Source organism: Pinus tabuliformis, chromosome 3_1 (assembly GCF_031772625.1).
Source record: "Pinus tabuliformis cultivar Carrire ecotype Pingquan chromosome 3_1, CPIR1, whole genome shotgun sequence".
NCBI classification, from domain to species: domain Eukaryota; kingdom Viridiplantae; phylum Streptophyta; class Pinopsida; order Pinales; family Pinaceae; genus Pinus; species Pinus tabuliformis.
In genome coordinates this window covers 856,900,245-856,923,602 of record NC_142301.1, presented here as the reverse complement: position 1 = coordinate 856,923,602, position 23,358 = coordinate 856,900,245, and the positions used below count along the sequence as shown (strand labels likewise).

Below are 23,358 nucleotides of genomic sequence, written 5' to 3'. Positions count from 1 at the left end.
GCAGTAAGTTTTAAATACCTCTTGCCAATGCAACTTGAAATCATCTTCGCATCAATGTTATTATCAACACCAGAGTTCTTTGTGAAACTTGAATTCATCTTAACATCAATATTATTGTCAATGCCAGAGTTCGTTATGCAACTTGAAATAATCTTAGCATTCATTGCCATGTAATATTATTATTTATGAATTATTGTTAAGAGGGTAGGTGATTAGTTGGGTTCAGGTGAGATTTCCCCAAATTCAGAAGATTTGATTTCACCATTGGGAGCTAAATTGATTCCCTTGTGAAGTTGTATAAGAAATGACAATGTAAAGGGTGTGAAAGTGAGAATGAGTGATGCATAACTTGAAGCCAAAGTCCCAATTTTATGACCCAACCTTTTGGCTTGATTTATCTTTCATCTAATCATTTATGGTGCAAATCTGAGTTCATAATTCAAGCAAAGTCTATTCGGAAGACAAGGAGTACATTGGGTTTAATATTGGGCCTAAAATGCGTGATCTTGATAATAGGAAGTTATAGTTCAAGCCCTTATAAAATTTGAAAATTTTTAATGCAGAATACTGCAAAGAGGAACCAAGTTCAAAGCCCTGATAATCAATGGATAGAGAAATGTCTCTCAAGAGATTCTCATCTCTTGGCCATTGGTTGATCATGAAATCAATTAAGTATAAAAAATCTTTTATGAGCGTCGATCTGAGACCACACAGGTTGGCCCCTCTATTAAAAGGCCCAAAGGGCATAAATATTCCCATCAATTGCTTCTTCGTCTACCACCAAGTGTTATAATATCAATACCACTAAGCACTTTATCATCGCGCACTCCACCATCGAGTGACCTACTGCTGAGACCATTGTTCCAATCTGTTAACTAACAACCCCGGTAGACAAAAAGATTGGTGTTAAATGTTACGAGGTCATGTTAGAGCTTACGTTAATCAGGTTGAGGTTCCACAAACTTGGTTCCATATCAGACCGGGTTAAAGAATGTCATGTTGATCATTTTCGAGTTCGTTGTGGAGGAGTCGCAACAAAAATAAATGTTTGGTGACCTAATGCCTAGTTACCCTAAGCACCTTTCATTCACGCTCCTCATCGCCACAATGGGACATATGCAATGAAACAAGGTAATATCCAAAAGTGTGCAAATTTTAGGTTTAACCAAATTATGATTTTAAAGGAAGAAGCCGACAACGTCAAGGCTCGAATAACCTTAGTGCTTTTAGTTTAACATTTGGTTCCAACCCTTGATCATAGGATTTGGGTGGAGTTAAGCCTTCGTGCTGAGGGCTTATGAAATCTAGAATCACACGGGATGTGTCCATTAATGGAGATGTTGGTTGTGACTCCTTTGAGGAGTTATGGGAAGCGCTAACAATGTTATACATTTATACAAATTGATTCATGATCTTGATTTTTAAGTGATTTGAAAAGGATTTCACACCAGAGTATAAAGAACGAGCAGGGTTTCATCTAGAGTGTGAATTGGCTACCAGGTTTGGGCAGAAAAGGATGTAGTCAGCATCATATTTTGGTATCAAAGTTGGAATTTGAAAACAAATTCTTGTGTATTTGATTTCAAATGATTGTAGATCTAGATAAGAAATTACATAAGATTGATTATAGGGGAAGTGTTTTGAGAATGACAATACAAATATTGTAGAAGAGGGAAATTTTGGTAAGTAAAATCGAATAAAGATAAATGACATTGAATCTCAGAGATAAGGCTAAAGAATATCTTGTGGCAAAAGAAGATCCTTCCAACAAGAGGAAATTGTGATTGGTATTAGCAAAGTTCAAAATAGAGCGACGAAATGATTAGCTTTTGAAAGAGGGATAATATCTTTAGCAGAAGAGAATAAGAATATAGTGAAATCTCATGGAGTAAAAAAACATTTCTAGCCAAGGAGTGGAGTTGGGTAGAATTGTTGGTAATAGTAGTGGAAATAATTTTGCAGGAATATGAAGCAAATAACTCAAAAGTTCTTGGGATGACAAATCTGATGATATTTTACAAGTAGTATGGTCTTTGTGTTTAAATGAAATAATATTTGTCTATGTAGGTAGCAAAAGGGGTAGTGAAGGAAATTTATGGCAATATTTACAACAAGAAAGTTGTAACAGAGATGAGAAAAACTTCCAACTAAGGTTGGGTAGAAGTTGTTAAGACAACTCCACATTTGCAAATGTGGGTAGAGTTGTCTAGAGAAATGGAGCAAGTGAAGCTCTTGAGAGTGAGTGAGTAGAGTGTAGATGCCTACAGGAACAAAGGAAGATAAGAGGTTCCAACAAACAGAATCATAAGTTACTGAAAGACCAAGCTTAGAAGAGAGAAGTTAGGTGAGGTATTGTGTAGCAGGGTGAAACATACTGCAAAGGCTATTTGCAGCTCACGATGAGTATGGAGAAGTTCTCAGAGAGAGAGAGAGAGAGAGAGAGAGAGAGAGAGAGAGGGAGGGAGAGAGAGAGAGAGAGAGATGACTATGAATAGTCAAATAACGGGTTCAAGAAGAACCCATGGAAAGATCAACGAAGAGAATTTTGAAAGAGAGATAACTGAGATGAAGGTACAACTTAGTGTATTGATGGCATTGCTACATAAAAGTGAAGAAGACCAAAAAAATGAATGGATGCTAAAGAAAATTGTCAAATGGTATTTAGTTGTTATGTGCAAGGAAGTTGAGACAAAGGAAGAATGCATTTTTGAAAAGAGAGATGAAACTCATAGAAACTAAGTATGAATAGAGAATTTCGAAGGAGTAATTATCTTTTGTGAATTAGAGCGGGGAAGTATGCTTGAAGAAGAAGAGGAAATTTGGGATGAATTCATGAGGTGCTTGGAAAGTTCATAAGCATATAGAGAGACTAGAGAGTCTCATATCCCTAAAGTAAGAATTTGTGTGACTATGTGTATGCAGGTATTGAAGATGATGGAGTTGGCCAAGAAATTTCCACCAAAAAGAAAGAAGATTAGCCATATCTTAGACAACGGGAGAATGCAAAGTTGTCTAAGGAAGAAAAGAATAAATTGTAGAGTCCAAAGGAGGATAGATTGGAAGAAGGATATAATTTTCCATGAGCTAAAATGAAAGATAGACAGAAATGCAACTTGGTGACAAGTTCTAAGGAAGGCAACAGCAAATTGTAAGAAGCTGAAAAAGTAGGACAATTAAAGAAAGAGGATCAAGTAATGAATTTATTTTTTCAAAATTCATATAATGGACATAAGCACGTGTTGGCAATGGACAAGCAGAAAATTGTTTTGGACAGTGATATATAATTGATATGAGAAAAGGCTCTGAAAATAAATGATGTTAGCATGACTTAAAATGAAGATGATAATAGAATTTAGCACACAATATTTCAGCAGATCTAGAGGAAATCACAAAGAAATAAAAACAAGGATACAACCAAGAAGTCTAGAAGCATGCATAATAGGATGAAATAGAGGAAGAGGATGTGTTTGCAAGCAATAAAGAGAGAGATGGTGTAGATTGTAACTAAGAAAGTGCAATGGGACAAATAACAGTAAAGGATAAATGTACAAATGGGACAAACAAATACATATTAATAATAGATAACAAGGGAGGACAACATAAGTTGATAACAATTATTTTCATGATGATGGCATTTATGTTTGTAGTTGTAAAATAAAATCCGAAAATTGATGGAGAAGTTTTTTCTATACGAAAGTCGAAGAAAACATGGATTCTAGAGTTGGATGTAAACAAGTTTTCATACAAAAGTAATAAGAATGGAGAAGGTAGCTTAGCGATCCACAAATTTGTGGACAAAGGTATAAAAAAGAAGGAAGAATCCTTATAACTCCTCCACATCAAAGTGTTGTTGAGGTAAAGAAGCTTAGTATGCGTGGACAAGGCCATATTTTGGTATGTGAAAAAAAGCTTGAGGATGATACAAAGGTTGTAATGTTGTCTTGGGAAGACATTATTAAAGATGGGCATGAAAGAGAGTTCCAAATTTTAATTAAAGGAATTATGAAAGATAGTCATGTGACAAAAAAGAAGTATGCTATGGTAAATGGGGAATATCCTCGTGAAGGAGAGGATAATGGAAAATATGGTGATATTAAAATGTGGAATAATGAACATGATGATGGAGAATGAAGGAAAAGGCATGACAACTAGATGTTGACATCCATACAACTAGAAAATTAAGGTTAGAGATTGTTTTACAAGACAACAAAGAAATTTAAGAGTTTGTTGACATTAGCATGAAACATAGAGTCTGATATGAACAACTATATGGTCATTATTATATGATCACAAGTTTGAAGAAACATACGTCAACATGTCAAATAGGGAATGGCATTAGCTATGGCCTATGTATGATGGGCAAATGGATAATAGTATTAGTTATACAACATATGAGTGCAAAAATGAACCAACAATTCAATGAGGCAAATGGATAACAAGTAAGAATGGTATGGGATCCTATAAAACTAAGATAGTAGTACAACAAAAAAGCATTAAGGCAAATGAAAAATAACAACAACATAAATTTTGGGATTCAGGAGGATGCCAGGCAACAAGAACAAAACAACTAAGCGAGTGGATAGCAACAAAATCAAGTTTGGGATCCTGGAGGGTTAAAAAATTAGGGATACATGACCAAGAGGCAATGAATTTTTTTTACCTTGGGAGCCTAATGCAAGAGCATAGCCTTTTGAAATCAACCTTGTTTACAAGACCTAAAGGGTCTTGGGATTTACGAAAGGGAGTTGGTTCCCTTAATAAAATGAGGATAATTTATGAAATTTTTAATTCTCATGTAATTATAATTAGTTATTGGATAAAATCTATGTTTGTTATAGAGATTTTGATGAGTTAGCATTTCATTGCCATGTAATATTGTTAGTTGAGCATATTATGAAGAGGTTAGGTGATTAGTTGGGTTTAAGTAATATTTCCCAAAAATTGGAGGATTTGATTCCACCATTGGGAACTGAATTGATTCCCTTATTAAATTGTATATGAAATGATAATGTAAAGAGTGTGAAAGCGAGAGTGGCAGTGAGGAAGCCAAGGGAGGCCACATGACCCAGAAAGCTTCGAGAGAGTAAAGAGAGGGGCCAACTAATTGCATAACCAAGCGAGATTTGTACAAACTGTGTGAATATATGTGTGTGTGTGTGTGTTGATTTATGTGGATTTGAGATAACTTGTCATAATACTAATTTTCAAATCAAACAGGATGTTGCACTTTTGTACTCTTAGTGGATGTTGGATTAAGAAGAGATAGATCATTATTGCTTGAAGCCCATGAGTAGAACTAGTTATAAATGGTACTTTTATCTCTTAACTGTTTCTGCTTATGTGTTATGGTGATATTCATGTTCAGTTATTTATATATGAATGCTTAAATGCCTGAGTTATCATTTGGCACTTTTGTACGGTGATAGCTATTTATTTATGCTTAATATATGAGTAGCTTATTATGCGATATGTTTTTCACAATTGTTTCGACTAACTTTTTATGAAATGGTTTATCTTTATTGAATTATTTTCTCATAGCAGTTGAATGATCTTTATTTATTTTTTATTCGTAAATGCTAATTCTATTAAAGAAAATAAAAAGGTATATACAATGAGGTCAAAACCTCAGAGGAGGCCGCGACCATTCCTCAACCAAAAACTCAGAGACATTACAGTTCAGGCTTCCTGCCGAATTTACAGTACAGACTACAAAATTTTGTATTCGGGCCCTGACACACTGAAAGAGATTACCAGGACTGATTTCGTCATGCCCTTCATTGACCACAAAAACAGACAAGGAACTATCATAGCCATTTTTATAACAAAAAGTAGAGACTATAATGGCATTTGCCACAATCTGTAACCAGAGTATGAACCAGACAGAGACACCTAACCTCAAAATTAACGACACAAAACCAAAATTGCATAGGCCACCCGGCAGTGAGGAGACAGTATTAATCTGCATGCTTTGGTGAATCCGGCATATCCCTACCCACCTGGCTGGAAGAAGCTACCTAGGTCACGAAACCACTTTCATCAAATGCCGTTGCTCCACCATCAGGAGCGGTCACCAAATTTAAAATCCCACCTGCACTCTGAGCCGGGCCGCAGGCCAGAATATCGCTCTGAGTCGTATCCACGGGCTGTTGAGGCATTTCCGAGACATGGGCATCCTCTTGCATGTTGTCCGCTTGGAACACCATCCCTGTCATGTCCCCTAGAAGCACACTGTCTCCCTGAGATTGAGAGGGGGTAGTTGGAGCCGAGCTGACCTGATTGCTTTCTTCCTCCGCGAGAATGATGGTGATACTTGCTGTCAAAACAGGCCTGTTGAGCCGGCTTTGAAAAGTGACCCTGGAGGTCTGGAATGAATTATTCGGTATAGGCCTAGCTTGTTCCAGAGGCGGAGAAGAAGGGGATGCTGAGGCGATAGGGACAACATTCTGTGGAACAGGGCGAGAAGGGCGGCCTCTGTTCCCGGTATGGCTGCCTCTGCGAGGGATACCTCGACATCGAGGCATATTCAGAAATGCAAATTGACGGAGAGAGGGATTGAGGCAGAGCAAGCCAATAACCGGAGGAACGCAAAGAGTTTCAGAGAACTTACAAACCCAGGCTAGCAGCCAAATTCAGAATGCCAAACAGGGGTACTGAAGCTGTTCTGCTTCACCATAAAAAGAACCAGTGACTGAGACAGGTGTATTGATCAGATCCATACCTATAAACCGATCTGTCTGCCGATCAACCATGCTCGCATTAATGCCTGACTGCAAGACCAACATTCGAGACTGCCCAGAATTGATTTCACCTGCTTTTGAATCCATTTTCCAACCTGCTACGCGTACCATGAGGGCCATCCACCTGCCGTCTGCCAGGCCAGCTGCCTGTGTAGTGCGGCTCCTCATAAATAACTATTAATTTCACCCGCATCCGGGTAGTTGAATGATCTTTATTACCATCTGTTATTTGAAATCATTTTAGGTCGCATAATGGAAAGATTACATCCTGGGTTAGTTTTGAATTAGATATTTCTGTTTATTAGAATACAATTGCATGTTGTTAGATTAGATTTAGAATAAAAGCATTCTACTTAGGAATCATTAGGAAAGAAATATCAATTCTCAACACACACACATATATTGGGAAACTGGTCCCATATCCCCTGTCGGACTCACTATACCAAATGTAAAAGGAGCTGCTAACCAAGGTCCGAACCGGGTGGGTATCCCCCTTGTTGTAGACCCAATTTTCAGGGCTTCAACATATTTGGCGCTAGAAGGAGGGCCCCGAACTTTGAATGGCAAGTAATTCTAAATCTAAATACCATTCTGAGAGTAATTCGCCCTCACCATCTCCCCCGACTTCTCCATCGCATTTAGAATCCTCAAATCTTGAGCAAGAAGTCAAAAGAACAACAACCACTGCCACAAACCCTGACATTTCAGACAAATCTACTATCAAACCTCCTGAAGTTGAACCTTTGATTCATAAACTTCAACGATTTTCAATATTTCCTAAAAAATTTGACAAATCTCAAGGCAGTGGTGACTTCGCAATATAACTCTGCTCATCCTCTCCCCAGATTAAAGAGCGAAAAGTTTGGTATTGAGCCAACTGAGTTACCTCTACCTACAAGGAAGAGAGCAAGGAAATCACCTAAAGGGTCTGATAGTGAGACTCTTTCGTCATCATCATCCATCTCAACCTCTCCACCGCGAATTCAACCATCCACTCCACTTCAAATCATCGTCCACCAGACCACTGGAACTTCAACATCTCCTTCTCAATCCTCTGAAACTGTAATATCCTCATCTTCCCAACTGCAGGGATCATCTTCTGTGCTTTCCTCTGTTAGTAGTTTAGCGATGGCCCAAATGTCATGGAATAACCCAGGGGCAGTCTTAATGCCTGCGCCCTTGAGTCAATTACCGGCTCATCCCGAAAAATGGTTGCCTGAGTTTAATCCTGAAGCAAGCATGCTAGCAGAAGAACACATAAATAACTTTATGTTATCCATAAATCTAAATGGGGTCACTAATGAAGATGCTGTCGTTCGGCTTTTCCCTTACACTTTGCAAGGAGCAGCTGGATCGTGGTATTTCTCATTACCATCCGGGTCTATTACTAGTTGGAATATCTTCCAAGAACAATTCCTTACTAATTTTGGTGATGACAGGTCCATTGCCACATTAATCAATGATCTGTCTAACCTTAGGGCCAAGTCAAAGGAACCTATCAAAGATTTTAACTCGCGTTTTAATAAACTATTGAACAAAATTCCTACTGCTTCTAAAACTAGCGAAGAAGTGCGAAGTGAATGGTACATCTCTGCTTTACCATCAAACACAACAATCTTCGTTGATGGAGCTAACAAAACAACTTTCGCTGACAATATCAAGGAAGCAATAGCGGTAGAGAAACGCATCATAGCTCTAGAAAAGAAAAACGCCGTTGAAGAACGTAAACCCAAAAAGATTTCTTTCAAAGAAGATCCAAAAAAAACAACCCAAAGATCCATTTGATTTAGAGGGATTGCAGAAAGTTTTGAAAACCATGTCTAACGAAATGGTTGACATAAAGAAACAAGTAGCAGAGACTTCTTCTAAAAAGCCTTACAAGCCTTATAGAAGAAATCCTTCGACTGATTCAAAGCCTCCTAACGCTATTACAAATGTTGAATCAGAGGAAGAGGAAGAGGAAATTGCTACCAAAGAACCTACCGATGAAGAAGAAGTTGTAGAGGTACAAGGTATGTGGGATTTCATCCTCCCTGATGAAGAGGATCAAGAGGCATTGCCGGTTAGTACTCGAAGTAGAAATCAACTCGATCCTCCTCAACCTACTCCTAAGCCAAAGAGCGCAAGCTCAACGCCTAAGGATAAAGTCGCAGCCAAGAAAACGACATCCAAAGCGACTCAAACAAGCCTAGTCCAAACAGATTCACCAACTCCATCTAAAACATTGATTGTTTCAGATGAAATGGAGTATAATATCATAGAAGACATGAAGAAGACTAGGGCTAACATCACTTTTTATGAATTGAGCAAGTTAAAACATCAACAAAAGCTCCTTTTGAAAGAATTACATGCAGTACCAGTTGCACCTCTACCCGCCGCTGTAATCTCGCAAGCTTCCCATGAGATGGGAAGGCCTCCAAATACTGTGGTTAACAAAGTTGATCCAAATGACATCGCTCTAATTGGAGGAAGGTCAAGATCTCATACTCCGCCATTTCTTCTTACTTATGAAAATTTCAATAAAAATTTGCATAATTGTTTAGTTGATTCTGGAGCTTCATCCAATATATTACCTAAATCGATTTGTGCAAAGTTGAATGTTCAACCTCAAAAATCTGTTGTACGCAAAGTGCAACTAGATCAATCGCAAGTTGAAGTAATCGGCGAATTAAATTAGGTTACCATAAGGCTGTCATCTAATCCAAAGGTATGTCAAGTTATCGATATTTTAGTTGCAGACAACCCAGAATTCTATGGCTTAATTCTTAGCAGGGATTGGTCAGAAAAACTTCATGGATACTTTGCAACCGATTGGTCGCACATGTGGCTCCCTTACAATGGTAAACCAAATCAGATAAAGGTTGAGAGAGAAAGACATCAGAAATACATAGTAACAGAATTGGAAGGAGAAAATGAACCGGTAGCATATAGCAATAATATAATTGGCAACTATTCTATTGATTCTTTCTTAGGAAATTTTAATGCTCACACTTCACCTTATTTAGAACATTCTGTTTTATCTCAAGTAGAAATTTTTTCTCAAACAGATAGTTCTAGATGTATTAATTTTATAGATAATCCTGTAAATAAATCTTTATTTTGGAAGTTATTTTTTGACAGTTCTAAGTCTAATGAAGGAGTAGGAGCAGGATGCGTATTAGTTAGTCCAAAGGGAAACAAAACTATGCTAATTTGTAGACTCGAGTTCGATTGCACCAATAATACTGCAGAATACAAGGCTTTAGTCCAAGGATTATACAAAGCAACCGGATTAGACATCAAATATCTACAAGTCTTCGGAGATTCCGAAATCGTTATCAAACAGGTACATAATACTATACATTGTCTATCAGGTCATTTAAAGCATTACCAATCTTTAATACAAGATCTAATTGAACATTTTATAGCATTTAATATTTTGTCAATTCCTAGACTCCAAAATGCTAGTGCTGATCTCTTGGCAAATGTAGCTTCCAAGCTTATTCCCTCATAAGACTTTAGCCCCGATAGATTTTCAATCGAATTAATCTTTAGACCCTCGATTCCTGATAACATTACAAATTGGAGAATTTTCAACGATGATCCTGATATTGTAAGCTTCCTCACCTCTGAGGGATCTTATACTAATCAGATAATTGATGAGGACCAACATGACAGACAATTGCAACAGGATAGCACTAATAATGTTATGCCAAAATCAGTAGTCAAATTAGAAGATATATATGATTTGAAAGATCGATTCAAAAGATCTACCAATTCAAAGCTTCAAAGTTCAACTCTGAACTATGAATTAGTAAATCTAGGAACTGATACCAAGCCATAGAATATCAACCTAGGCCTTGGCCTAGCTCCTGAAGAAAAATTAGCATATGTTCGCCTCTTGAAACAATACAAAAGTGTCTTTGCTTGGAACTACGATGAACTTAAGACTTATGACACTTCTATCATCCAACATACTATCCCAATGATAAACGATGAAAAACCTGTCCAGCAGAAGTTGAGAAAGATCCATCCTAATCTAGAAAATCAGATCAAATATGAGCTCAATAAGTTATTGAAAGCCAAAATCATTTTTCCCGTATGACATTCTCAATGGGTTTCCAATATGGTTCCCGTTAGAAAGAAGAACGGAGACATTAGAATTTGCATTGACTTTTGAAATCTTAACAAAGCCTGCCAAAAAGATAATTTTCCTTTGCCTCCTATGGAGCAAATATTGCAAGCAGTGGCAGGATCAGAATTAATGTCCTTCTTGGATGGTTTCTCCGGCTATGACCAAGTTTTGGTCCATCCCGATGATCAATTAAAGACCACATTCAAAACCAAATGGGGTACTTATGCCTATCAAAAGATGCCTTTTGGTCTGATCAATGCTGGTGCCACATTTCAAAGGGCCATGGACATCGCATTTAAGGGGTTAGTAAACAAATCGGTAGTAATATACCTGGATGATATAATTGTGTATTCCAAGAAGCGAGGCAATCATATCAGAGATTTAAAACAAATCTTCCAACGGTGTCAAAGGTATGGAATTTCACTTAACCCAAAAAAAGTCCTTTTTTGCATTAAGTGAAGGAAAACTTTTGGATTCATAGTGTCAAAATCTGGAATCCATATTGATCCTGACAGAATCAAGGAGATTTCCGAAATACCTTTGCCTCACAATAAGAAAGCTATGCAATCTTTCCTTGGCCAAATTAACTTTGTAAAGAGATTTGTTTCAGATTTTTCAAGAATCGTATCTCCTTTACAAACAATAATTAAAAAGAACTCAAATTTCAAATGGGGCCAAAACGAATATGAAGCATTTAATTTGATCAAACAAGCGATTGTTAACGCTCCATCTTTACCAACTCCAAATTTTTCTAATCCTTTCATTCTATATACATTTGCCTCTGATAGATCATATGTTGCGATACTCAAGCAAATCAAGACAAGGCAGAAGCACCAATTGCTTTTTTCAGTTCAAATCTACAAGGGGCTGAGTTAAATTATTCAGACGTAGAGAAACAAGCATATGTTGTTTTCAAAGCGATAAAATATTTCAAACCCTTTCTACTTAAAACCCATACAAAGATCATAGTACCGTTTCCAGCGGTAAGAAATCTTTTAGTACAGAAAGATGTGGGTGAGAAAAGAGCCAATTGGGTTACCTTATTACAAGAATATGACGTTGAGATTAAACCATCAAATATTGTTAAAGGTCAAGGCTTTTGCAAAATGCTGGCTGGAGCATCGCTTATTTCTGAAATACCATCTACAGAGATACAAATATACGAGGTAAGCCTAAACGATGTTGATTCATTATACGCTGATATCATATTTTATCTAAAGAATGGATATTCCCCTTCAAACCTCGATTATACAAAGAAAAGAGCTATGAGGTTGAAGGCTAAGCAATATCAACTCGTGAACAATGTACTTTTTAGGATGAATTATGATTCTGTTCTCCTTAGATGTCTTGAGAAATCTGAGCTGAAAAAGTGTTGCAGGAACTCCACGATGGACCAGCAGGTGGACATTATGCTGGAGACGCTACTGCACATAAAATCCTCCACGCAGGCTATTACTGGCCCACACTATTCAAAGACGCGCATAGCTATGTAAGGAAATGTCAAGTTTGTCAAACTGCTGCTGGGAGACAAAAGAAGCCATCATTACCTTTGTAGCCAGTTAACATTGAACAATGTTTTGTTCAATGGGGATTGGATATAATAGGTGAGATCGTTCCTCACTCTTCTAAACAACATAGGTATATCCTTACAGCTACAGATTATTTTACTAAATGGGTAGAAGCAGTTCCTCTCAAGACAGCTAATGCCGAACACATCATTGATTTCATAGATCAGTTCATAATCACCAGGTTTGGTTTACCCTCTGCTTTAATGTTTGATAATGCATTGTATTTTTCTGGCAATACTATGACTGAATTTGCACTCAAAAGAGGTTTTAAGCTTAAATACTCTGCCAATTATTACCCACAGGGGAATGGGTTAGCTGAATCTATGAATAAAAACTTAATCAGAATCATTAAGCGAACCATTGACCAGAATCATAAGAATTGGCACAAGTCTTTAATATATGCTTTATGGGCAGACCGAATAACGAAAAAAGCCTCTATTGGCACTTCTCCCTTTAATTTAGTTTATGGGAAAGAAGTGGTTCTTCCAACTCATCTAGCAATTCCCTCTTTGGCCTTAGTTCAATATATTGATGAAACACCAACTTCTTCCTTACAACTAAGGCAACTACAAATCCTTAAGCTAGAAGAGCAAAGAGAACATGCTAAAATAACTCATGCTCATCACCAAGCATTAGTAAAAGCTTCTTTTGACTCAAACATGATGTCCAGAAAAGACTTTCAGATAGGGGATCTAGTTTTAAAATGGGACAAGGCTCATGAGGAAAAGGGCAAACATACGAAGTTTCAACGAATGTGGCTTGGCCCTTTCCAAATCGCAGAAATCATAGGCCCATCTACCTTTATGTTACAGGATTTAACAGGAAAAAGAGAATCTTTACCTGTTAACGGGCAAATACTCAAATTTTTTTTTTCCATAGGAGATCATTCCTCTATTTTTGTAGATTAGTTTTCCTTTATTTTCATAATAAAACCAGTTGTAAATGGTTACATTTGGAATTCACGAAAAGGACAAGTATTTCTTTTAGATTTTGTTTTTTCGCTTGTATAAATAGAAATAATTTAGAAAGTTGGTCATTATTATTGAAAGATACAGTCAAAGAGCTATAAGCCTGAATATGATACTAGTTCCAACCTTGTAAATTTTGATAAAAACGACCTTTAGTGGGAATTTGTTTTATATCAGTCAAATGAAAGGTATCAATAACAAAACAAAGATTCTCTTTAGAAAAGCTCTTTCCAAAAACTTTACTATTGTCGTCCAGAGCTATTCTTAAGGAAACAATGACTTCCTCCCCACCAAAGGAATCACAAGCTTCAAGGAATAATCCAGTGATACACTTTAAAACTTAAAGAATAAGAGGTCTCATCACGAGCCGACTTATCATGATCATAAATATTATAGCTTGCTGACTTTGCCAAAACTGCATACCACAACAGGGTAATGACTCAAGATTGTTGCAATCAAAAGACAAGGGGTCTCATCATGAGCCAGCTTGTTCAGCAAAGCTATAAATCAAGTGAGTGGCACTATCATAATTTGGCTACCAAACCAAGGCATTGTTCTTTAAGGATTAAAATAAAATGAAAACAATAAGTGTAGATATGGATTTATCTTTGAAAATTGTATATTTCTCCAAGGGGGATACAAGATCATTGCTGGGTAATAGGTAACCCTGTCGAGGCTATAAACGCCTGCTGATAGCAGAGGCTCTACCTACGACAAATGAGCATATTTAAAACTGATTTACAGAGAAGCCTTTGTTTTTACCTCTATAAACTAAGTAGTGACTGATATAGATACAATGACTAGCTCTAGGAAGTAAATAAACAAAGTTCACATAGAAGAAACAAACTATCATTGACGGCTGAAAAACATAATGTATTTTATCTTGCTATAATAAAGTTTGATTTTCTAGAAAAAATTTCTGTTTTTGAAGTTTAGGAAATTCAAAAGAAAAGCAGAGATAACTGGTTCTTCCAAGTGAATCGCCAATTGTTATAGCCAGCAACACCCCCCCCTTCTTATTTAATTTTATCACTAATACTAAATAAGTGGGCACCCTTATTAAAAAATCTAAAAAATTGATTAAGGCTTGTATTTCCTTTTTTCAATAAAACTTACTATCATAAACTTAGGAAAATATCCTCGAAAAATCTAAGAAGACTTAAGTTTTGTGATAAGTTGGAATAAAATCACTCCTTAAAAAGCATCGCATCGCAAAAAGGGTAATGAATGCCTTCTTACAAACGGAATACCAAAAGTGTGAAATTGCGATGCAAAAGACCCTCATCGCATTGCATGCCTCAAGCATCACTTACACTGAAACGCCTTAAACTACCGATATGCGATGGCGCATCTCGCAAATCGCATTTCGCAGAAAACACATCGACGAATAATTGCCACATGCAGCGGATTTGCGATATTGCGATCTGCGATACTGTGATATGTGATATTGCGAAGCAAATCGCAAAATCGCCTTATCGCAGATCTTCAGGGCTCGTTGTTTGAAAAAAGTTTTTTCCATAAACCGAGGTCCAGTCATGCGCGTTAATGTTAATTAATGAGTTAGTTGGCGATCATTAATTAAATATGGTTTTGATCTTATCAGGGAGCCACTTCACGTGATATATTTTATATGTTTTCCGCATTTAAAGCTTTCCCATCATCTTTTTCTTATCATCGTTCTTACCTCATTTATAAACTTCAGGAGCGAAGAGCAGAGAAGTATACAGAGCAGAATTCAAGATATTATGGGAAAAAAGGGTAAAGCTCCCAATTCTAAAGATAAAGAGATGACTCCCCTGTACACAGACACCACCTGTAACAAAGACGTCGGTATTACTACTTGGGAAGGCATGTATAGTTTACTTGAGGAAGAAAATCCCAAGGTAATGGAGGTTATGGCTACTGCAGGCTCACACGGGTCTTCCGAGGCATCTATTACAGATCTAGCATGTTCATTCTTGCACAGGATAGCGGCGAGGCCCAAAATTCTCCTGTATACGGACATGGTCAAATGGATACTAGATAACGTTGATATCACGTATAAAGAATTTAAAACTCAGAACTAAGAACGTTTAAGTCGTTCTTTCCATAAAATTTAAGCTTTATATCCTCTAACAAAAAGTGCACAAGAGGCGAAAATCGCACCAGGGAAGCCCGGATCTGGAAACGGAGGCAATTTCCGATGCGCGATTCGCGCATCGCCAGGCAAAACCCCTCGAGATGGAAAGCCTCAAATTGCTCAGTCGCCTATAAACTCGGGAATTTGTAGGGAAAAAGCGCTAAAGACAAAAGGTAAAAACTGGAACTCAAAACCAGTGGTATTTATCCTCAAAAAGTATGTAAATATCTACCAAATGTACAACATCTACAAACAAGATGGAGATAGAAGGCTCAAGAAAAGGCAGAGTCAATCAAAAGGTCAACCAAGTTGAATTGGGATTCTTACTGGACGTACTTGGTAAAACCACACAGCTAGTGCATGACTCTCAAATGTATCATCAATTCTGTTGAGAAGATAGCGCCAACTCTTACCGATTCCGTTTTCGCAAGACAACTAAAGTCGGAAGTCGACCAACCATCTCTCCTTAAGCAAATGTTGAATGCTTGCGACTTCAAGGAACAAATACATAGATAGTCAATTATTAGTTTTAATTTTAGATTCAGTTTTAGTTTTAATTTTGCTTTATTTTTGCCTGAAATGAGGACGGTCATTTAAACCGCATCCTACATTTCTGTAATAAATTATTTTTAGAATTAGTTAGTAGTATTTAAACCCTTCTCATGCATTTAGAGAAGGGTCCAGAAATTTATCAAAAACTTGTCCTCTAAACATGCATTTTTTCACCCTCCGAGGAGGTTTTGATGAATGAATGGAACATGATTTATTGATATCTGCATTTAATATCTACTACTGATGTTGCACTTTTGTACTCTTAGTGGATGTTGGATTAAGAAGAGATAGATCATTATTGCTTGAAGCCCATGAGTAGAACTAGTTATAAATGGTACTTTTATCTCTTAACTGTTTCTGCTTATGTGTTATGGTAATATTCATGTTCAGTTATTTATATATGAATGCTTAAATGCCTGAGTTATAATTTGGCACTTTTGTATGGTGATAGCTATTTATTTATGCTTAATATATGAGTAGCTTATTATGCGATATGTTTTTCACAATTGTTTCATCTAACTTTTTATATGAAATGGTTTATCTTTATTGAATTCTTTTCTCATAGCAGTTGAATGATCTTTATTATCATCTGTTATTTGAAATCATTTTAGATCGCATAACGGAAAGATTACATCCCGGGTTAGTTTAGAATTAGATATTTCTATTTATTAGAATACAGTTGCATGTTGTTAGATTAGATTTAGAATAAAAGAATTTTACTTAGGAATCATTAGGAAAGAAATATCAATTCTCAACACATACACATATATTGGGAAACTGGTCCCATATCCCCTGTCGGACCCACTATACCAAATGGAAAAGGAGTTGCTAACCAAAGTCCGGACCGGGTGGGTATCCTCCTTGTTGTGGACTCGCTTTTCGGGGCTTCAACACAATCAAAGGTGAGGACAACCATCATTAAATACCATCTATAAATATGAATTGAATCATTACCATTATTTAAGGAAATCCATGCTCTTTGAAATACCCCTTTAATGATTCGTAGGAAAGATTTTTATTCCTACTAAAAACCTCAAAATCTTACACCAGTAACTTGTTTGTTTATATTTAAGGAAGACATTTTTTTTACACAGTGGGAAAACCTATCATAACTCAGTTGTCAAACGAGCAGTGAGGACAACCATTTCTGGCTGCTAACTGTGAATGCAGGCTTACTCATCACTGTTATTCAAGGAAAACCACACCACTTGGAATAACTCGCTAGTCGTCCGTAAGGGGGTAGGCTTTCACTCCTACCAGATGCCTTTGGGTCTTGGGTCGTTAACCTATTTCCTTACGTCCGAGGAAGATGAGCTCTTAGCCAAGAAGAAACAGTTTTATGTCATACTCCAGGCCTTAAAGAAGCCACTTTTATCCCATAGACATAATTTAAATCTCATTTTAATATAAATAATATTTACCAGAAATACATTATCTTATATCACTGAAATTATAGCGATGAGTCATGTACTTTTAAGTATCATATAACATTATTTTAGAAAGAAAGAAAATAAATAAAATTCTTTTAATGTCCAGGCTAAAGATAGCCTATGGGACAAATTGCTTCTTCATCTTGCATGATGTATTCAACATTTTTTCTGTGAAGCCTCACAATAAATGCTTCCAGTTTCTCGACAAACCCCTCGCTAAATTGATTATGCCAAGATCTAGCTATCAACATATCTGCATAACTTTCCCTGTTGTCTTTGAAGGCCTCACATTCTAAAATGAAATGTTTTTCTATTTTCACTTTTCCAAAAGAATAAAAAATGCATACCTTTTCCTCCCATACTTCTTTTGACCTTTTCCAATGCCGTGTGAAACGGAATTGATGAGAATTAATCACTAATTGAGCAATAAAAATTTTAGCTATCCAAATAGATATTAGCCCCTATTTAATTGTAATTTAAAGAACCTAAGTCATTTGGAGGAATGATTGACAAAATAAAATAGAATTCCACAAACCATGCGATGTCGACCATGTGACGAGCTTTGGTTTTTTTTTTGTCCGGTGTGAATAGCGAGGTTTTACAATTTGGTTCATCCGCTCCAATCAATCTGTCTGTGTACGAGAGGAAATATTTGCAGAAATAACAGAAGCATTTGGACGATTACCACCCAAAGACTCTGGGGGTGTGTTTGGTGGTGATAATGGCTACATTCGCGCGATCAGCCAAGAATTTTCTGATGTCTGGCATTCTTAAAAACCCCGTTCCCATTCTCATACGTTCTCCTCTCCAAGTGTCGCCCTACTCCTCTTCCTGTACACGGCCACAGTTATTGAAATGGAGCAGGGCATTTTCAACGGGGGCAGAAGGAGCGGAGCATGTAAAGTGGGATTACAGAGGGCAGAGGACATCTGTTCCTCTGGGGCCGTGGGTTCCAGACATTGCAGTGGATGCCTTCCTCGCGCCCAATGCAGTGGTGGTCGGTAGAGTGGTGGTACAGGACTCCTCGTCCGTGTGGTATGGATCGGTTCTCAGGGGTGACCTCAACAAAATCTTTGTTGGGTTTTGCTCCAACGTGCAGGAAAAGTGTGTTCTCCACGCCGCGCAGTTGTCACCAACAGGTTTTCAACGAATTACTCTTGCTCTGTCCATTGCCTAACTCAGAACAATAGCTCCACTCTTCTTTCTAGAATTGAAGAATTATTGGATTTAAGTCAGTTTTCAGGTTATCTGATTCGGTTCTTTAGGTTTACTTCCAGTATTGTTATATCAATGAAAACTTAAAAACAAGCCAATGCCTAGTCTAAATTGCTTAGTTGCAGTTCCAGTTTTGACACTTCTAAAATGATAGAAAATATAATATTTGGTCACAGATGGATATATTTGAGTCCCTGTCCGTTTCCAATCAGAAATTTTTTCGAATAATCCCTGGAAAGCTTACATGCAATAAATGCCTGTTGGCTTCGAATCCATATTGGGCATTTCTTTCAGATCAAACGAGAAATCCAACATGGATAGAAATTCAGGGTGATGGCATGCGAGGCTCACCTAAGGTCAGAATGTAGTAAAACTAAAATCCTTTCGAGAATAATTTTGAGCATTTATCTGAAAACATCAATTATCTGCGCAGGAAATTCTTTCAAATTTTGTTATTGTTATTGTGGTTTAATATGTATTTGATTTTGTGACCGTCTTCAAGTGAACTCTTACTCATCCTCGGGGCAGTATGAAAGATAATAGCAGTGAGTTCATATTTATTGCCCATCCTCATTGTTTTTAATGCACCAAGAGTAGCATGGTATACCATTAATAAAGTAAATTAACTAAAAAATTGAAGTCTATAAAAATGAAATAGTTGACCTATATATATAATTACTTTTTTAAAGGACCATGATCATTAATAATTATAAAACTATAAGAAAATAAATAAACATAGATCTGTCTCAACCCTGGATCTTTCAAACATCCCTAGGATTTTCTCTTTCTTTGTATCTCTTGGTGCTTATTAAATCTGGGATTAAGATGAATATATGCTGGCTTTTCATATTACCCCAAGGATGATTGGTGAGTTTACTTAAAGGTTTGAAGTGCGTTTGTGATTAAAGTAAGTACGCAGTGACAAACTGGAAAAACAATAACAATATGTCTTTCTGTGAAAGCATCCATACTATTATAGTTTGGTTTGCGAGCACATTATCAACTACATAGTTTATCAAATCTCACAAACTTTAGCCAATCTGTAATTCACTGCTATTACCTCGTTGAGTATTTGTTAATAAATTCCCAATTCCCAATTCATCAATTTATCAGTGGGGTGGCTTCTGCTTCTTCTTAGTAACTTGAGGTTTGCCTTGTGCATTGCAGTAAATAGTGCAATACATGATTTTATGTTCTGCCTACCATTATTATATTATGTACTTGTTTCATTGTTTGAAATTTGAATCCATGGAGGCATGATAGTACCCCGGGCCTGGGGGCTGCCAACCATGTTTGTTAAGTACCTTGATGAGTTTGACTACGTTTCCTTACCAAAACACTAACTGGATCATATATTGGCATTGCAGTATATGGGAAGTGATACTTATATGTAGTATTGTGAATATCTGCATTTTTGTTGACTTGCTTCCCCCTTAATTATCTGGTTTGATTGGACTGCCGTTTTCTTGGAAATTTCAGGCCTTCCTGCGGAAACATTTATTGATAGGTTTGTCACAATTGGGGCAAACAGTCTTCTGCGATCATGTCACATTGAGTTCGAGAGCATTATAGGGCAACGCTGTGTACTCATGGAGGGTTCCCTTGTAGAAGCACATGCTATCTTGGAAGCTGGATCAGTTCTTCCTCCAGGCCGTAGAATTCCTTCTGGTGAACTTTGGGGTGGAAATCCTGCGAAATTTATAAGGCTTCTAACACTAGATGAAGTTGCAGCAATCCCTAAAATTGCAAAAGCCGTTAGCTATGTTGCACAAGATCATGCTTCTGAGTTTCTGCCTTACTCTACTGCATATCTGGAGTTGGAAAAGTTGAAAAAATCCCTCTCGATTCCTCTGTGAGCAAATTTTCAATCTGATGCTTTGGTAACTGATTGATTATTTAAATACCGATTTTTCTTGAACTAGCTTTGTGTTTATCTTTAGTCTATAAGAATAATTCGCAGAGATTTTAAATTGTTGCTCAAAGCAAAATTACATGTTTCTATGGACGTTGGTTTTGAAAGCTACAATCTACTGTTACAGCTTTTTACTAATAAGTCCTACTAATTTGAGTCAACAAAAGGGTGGGAGTATTTTTGAAATGTGTTGAGGACAAATTCTAACAATTTGTTGAAACATGTCAAGGACAAATGCTTATATATCTATGGTCCAGAATTGAATGCACCTGTTTTTCTCAGGAGGTGTTTTATATGCTCATGTTGGTTTTTGTCTTAGTAGTGGTAAACAACCTGTTTTTTATTTTCTACAGAAAACGTTGGAAATCATTTGTTTTTTGAACTTTTCAAAAAAGTGATCTCGAAAGATTGCCTTTTCTGCATGCTGTCACAACTACTACTTTTTTCTCCTTTTCGTAGTTGTGTGAAGGATTGCATCGTATGTATGCTTGTTGCAGCTTTTTCTTCACCCACTATCTCTGCCTGCTTTTGCCTTGATGTGATAGCCATAAAGATGACCATTAGGCTTTCACAGTGTTATTTGACGCGTAGGTGGTAGTTAAAACAGTGAGGCTCAACTTGATAGTCACTCAAAAGTAGATATGTTAAGCAGATATTCAATTTCAAAGATAGGGAATGGGTATTGATGGAAAGCTCAGATGAAACTTTTAGTTACTTCCAAGTTGCTTGGTGACTCCAAGTCCATACAAATACAGTACATCCACCATCATGCATCCTCATATGTGTTGAGAAATCAAGAGGACAACAAATTAGGGTAGATTTCTCTTACTTGATAATTGCCCGTTAGTATTGTTGGCTTCTTATTCTTTTATTATGTTCTTCTTCATCAAACAATTACCGAAACATAAACATGAAGATCACAAAAGACAATGAACACAAGATATAGGCTATAAGCCAGGGGAAAAACCGCACAAGGGGGAAAACCCAAACAACTTCTCTTCTTATAAAATCAGATCAAAGTGAGATATCCAAGTCCCAAAAACCAAGACCAAGTCCTTCCACAAACCCCAAGTCAGCCCTCCTTCAAACCTTCCTCAACCAAGTCAAATCCAACAAAGTCAATGCTGGTCAACAGTCATCAAATCTGGTCAAACTCTGATTTTTCGGCCCCTGCAGCAGTCAAAAATTTCACACGTGTGATAGAACTAGGGCAGAAATCTCTCTCCTTTGCTCTCCTTCCTTTGACTTTCACACTTCTCTTGTCCTTCGCTGCTTTTCTCTCTCTTCTTGGCATAGAAATCGAAGTTGTAAGTTGGTGATCAAATGAGGTCGAGTTGCACTGTATAAATACCCATCTAGGGGGTGGAATAGGTGTCTTTCTGGGCCAACTTGTCCAAGAGGGCCGACTTGGTCTCGTGGAGGACGGATTGACTATTTTGACTTCAATAAAATTCTTTTCTTTTTCTTTCAAGAAGTCCAAATGGGACTTTGACTCAAGTACATAAATTTGACTCATGACAAATTTTCTTTTCACTCAAATAACTCTACAAGCATGAAGAACATGCTTTGACTAGTAATGATAATAATAAAATAATAATAATAATAAAATTTGTTTTTCTTCTTTTTCTTTTGCATGAAATATATTTTGATACAAGTACAATGATAATTATGAAGACCAAAACCTAGTTACATTTCCAACACTCCTCTCAACTAGGGAGGTATTCATGATGAGACAACAGGATACGAGGATACTCTCAAATTGAAATATTTTCATAAGAATAGTTTGCACTGATAAGCATCATCATTATCATCATCATAACCAACATTGTCAAATATAGAAAGGCGTTGACTAACGAGCTCTATCTCTCCACTATATCAGAGCACAATGTTGTGAGGCATAAATTTGGACACCACCACCGCCTCTCTCCAGGCACATACCCCATCCGAATGTTCACCACGTATGTCCTCACAAGACTATTCTTATCTTGGATTCCCCCAATCCTCAAAGAATATCGGTCCTCCTCAGGACTACTCTTATCTTGGATAACTTGCCCTATCCTCAAAGAGTATCGGTCCTCTGGACTACTTCTATCTTGAATACATTCCTCAAGAAGTATCAGTCCCAGATGCTTATCCAATCCTCCAGTGACCTTACTAGTGCCTTCAGTAGACTTACGACTGTTAGTCTTGGCCTAGTGCATGACACATGGAGAATATGGTGTCCACCATCACTTCATCATTACTCCCTCTCAACCAGGGAGGAAATCTTACTATCTCTCAAGCAGGGGGAAACGTCCACAGGCTTTGTCTTAGACATACTCAACAACGCATTGACTACACGTTCTTTTATGAAAATCTTGTTGTACCTGCCAAGCTCCAATCTGTATCATATTAACACGAGCTTCGTCCTTCCTGGATCTTTGTCAATCTTCAACATGTCATCAAGTAATTTCATCAAAAATCTTATGGAGTCAAACTTCTTCACATCTAAATATGGAAGCCTTCATATCTTCTTTCTTCATAATAAGGTTCTTTTCATGCTTTTCCAAGAAATCATGTCAAGTTGTGTTAGTTTTAGATAACATGTTCTTTGAGTAGGACAATTACTTCAATGTTCCATATTAGCTCAATTACAATTCTGTTTCATTTCCATTAGCAATCACATAAACCATTATCACATTAACAGTAACTGAAGAAAGAACATAACAATAAATGTAGAAGACAAGCCAAGACAAGAGAACAT

The 23,358-nt window shown here is 37.0% G+C and overlaps 1 protein-coding gene across 1 annotated transcript; it reads left to right on the top strand.

The window, feature by feature from the left end:
* The first annotated feature begins 18,025 nt into the window (after positions 1 to 18,025).
* LOC149190271 (gamma carbonic anhydrase-like 1, mitochondrial) lies at positions 18,026 to 20,896 on the top strand. Its single transcript, XM_089412086.1, has 2 exons — positions 18,026 to 18,627; positions 20,183 to 20,896. Exons 1-2 carry the CDS (start codon positions 18,210 to 18,212, stop codon positions 20,557 to 20,559), a joined length of 795 nt encoding a protein of 264 aa, XP_089268212.1. The 5' UTR covers positions 18,026 to 18,209; the 3' UTR covers positions 20,560 to 20,896.
* The last annotated feature ends 2,462 nt before the right edge of the window (positions 20,897 to 23,358 follow it).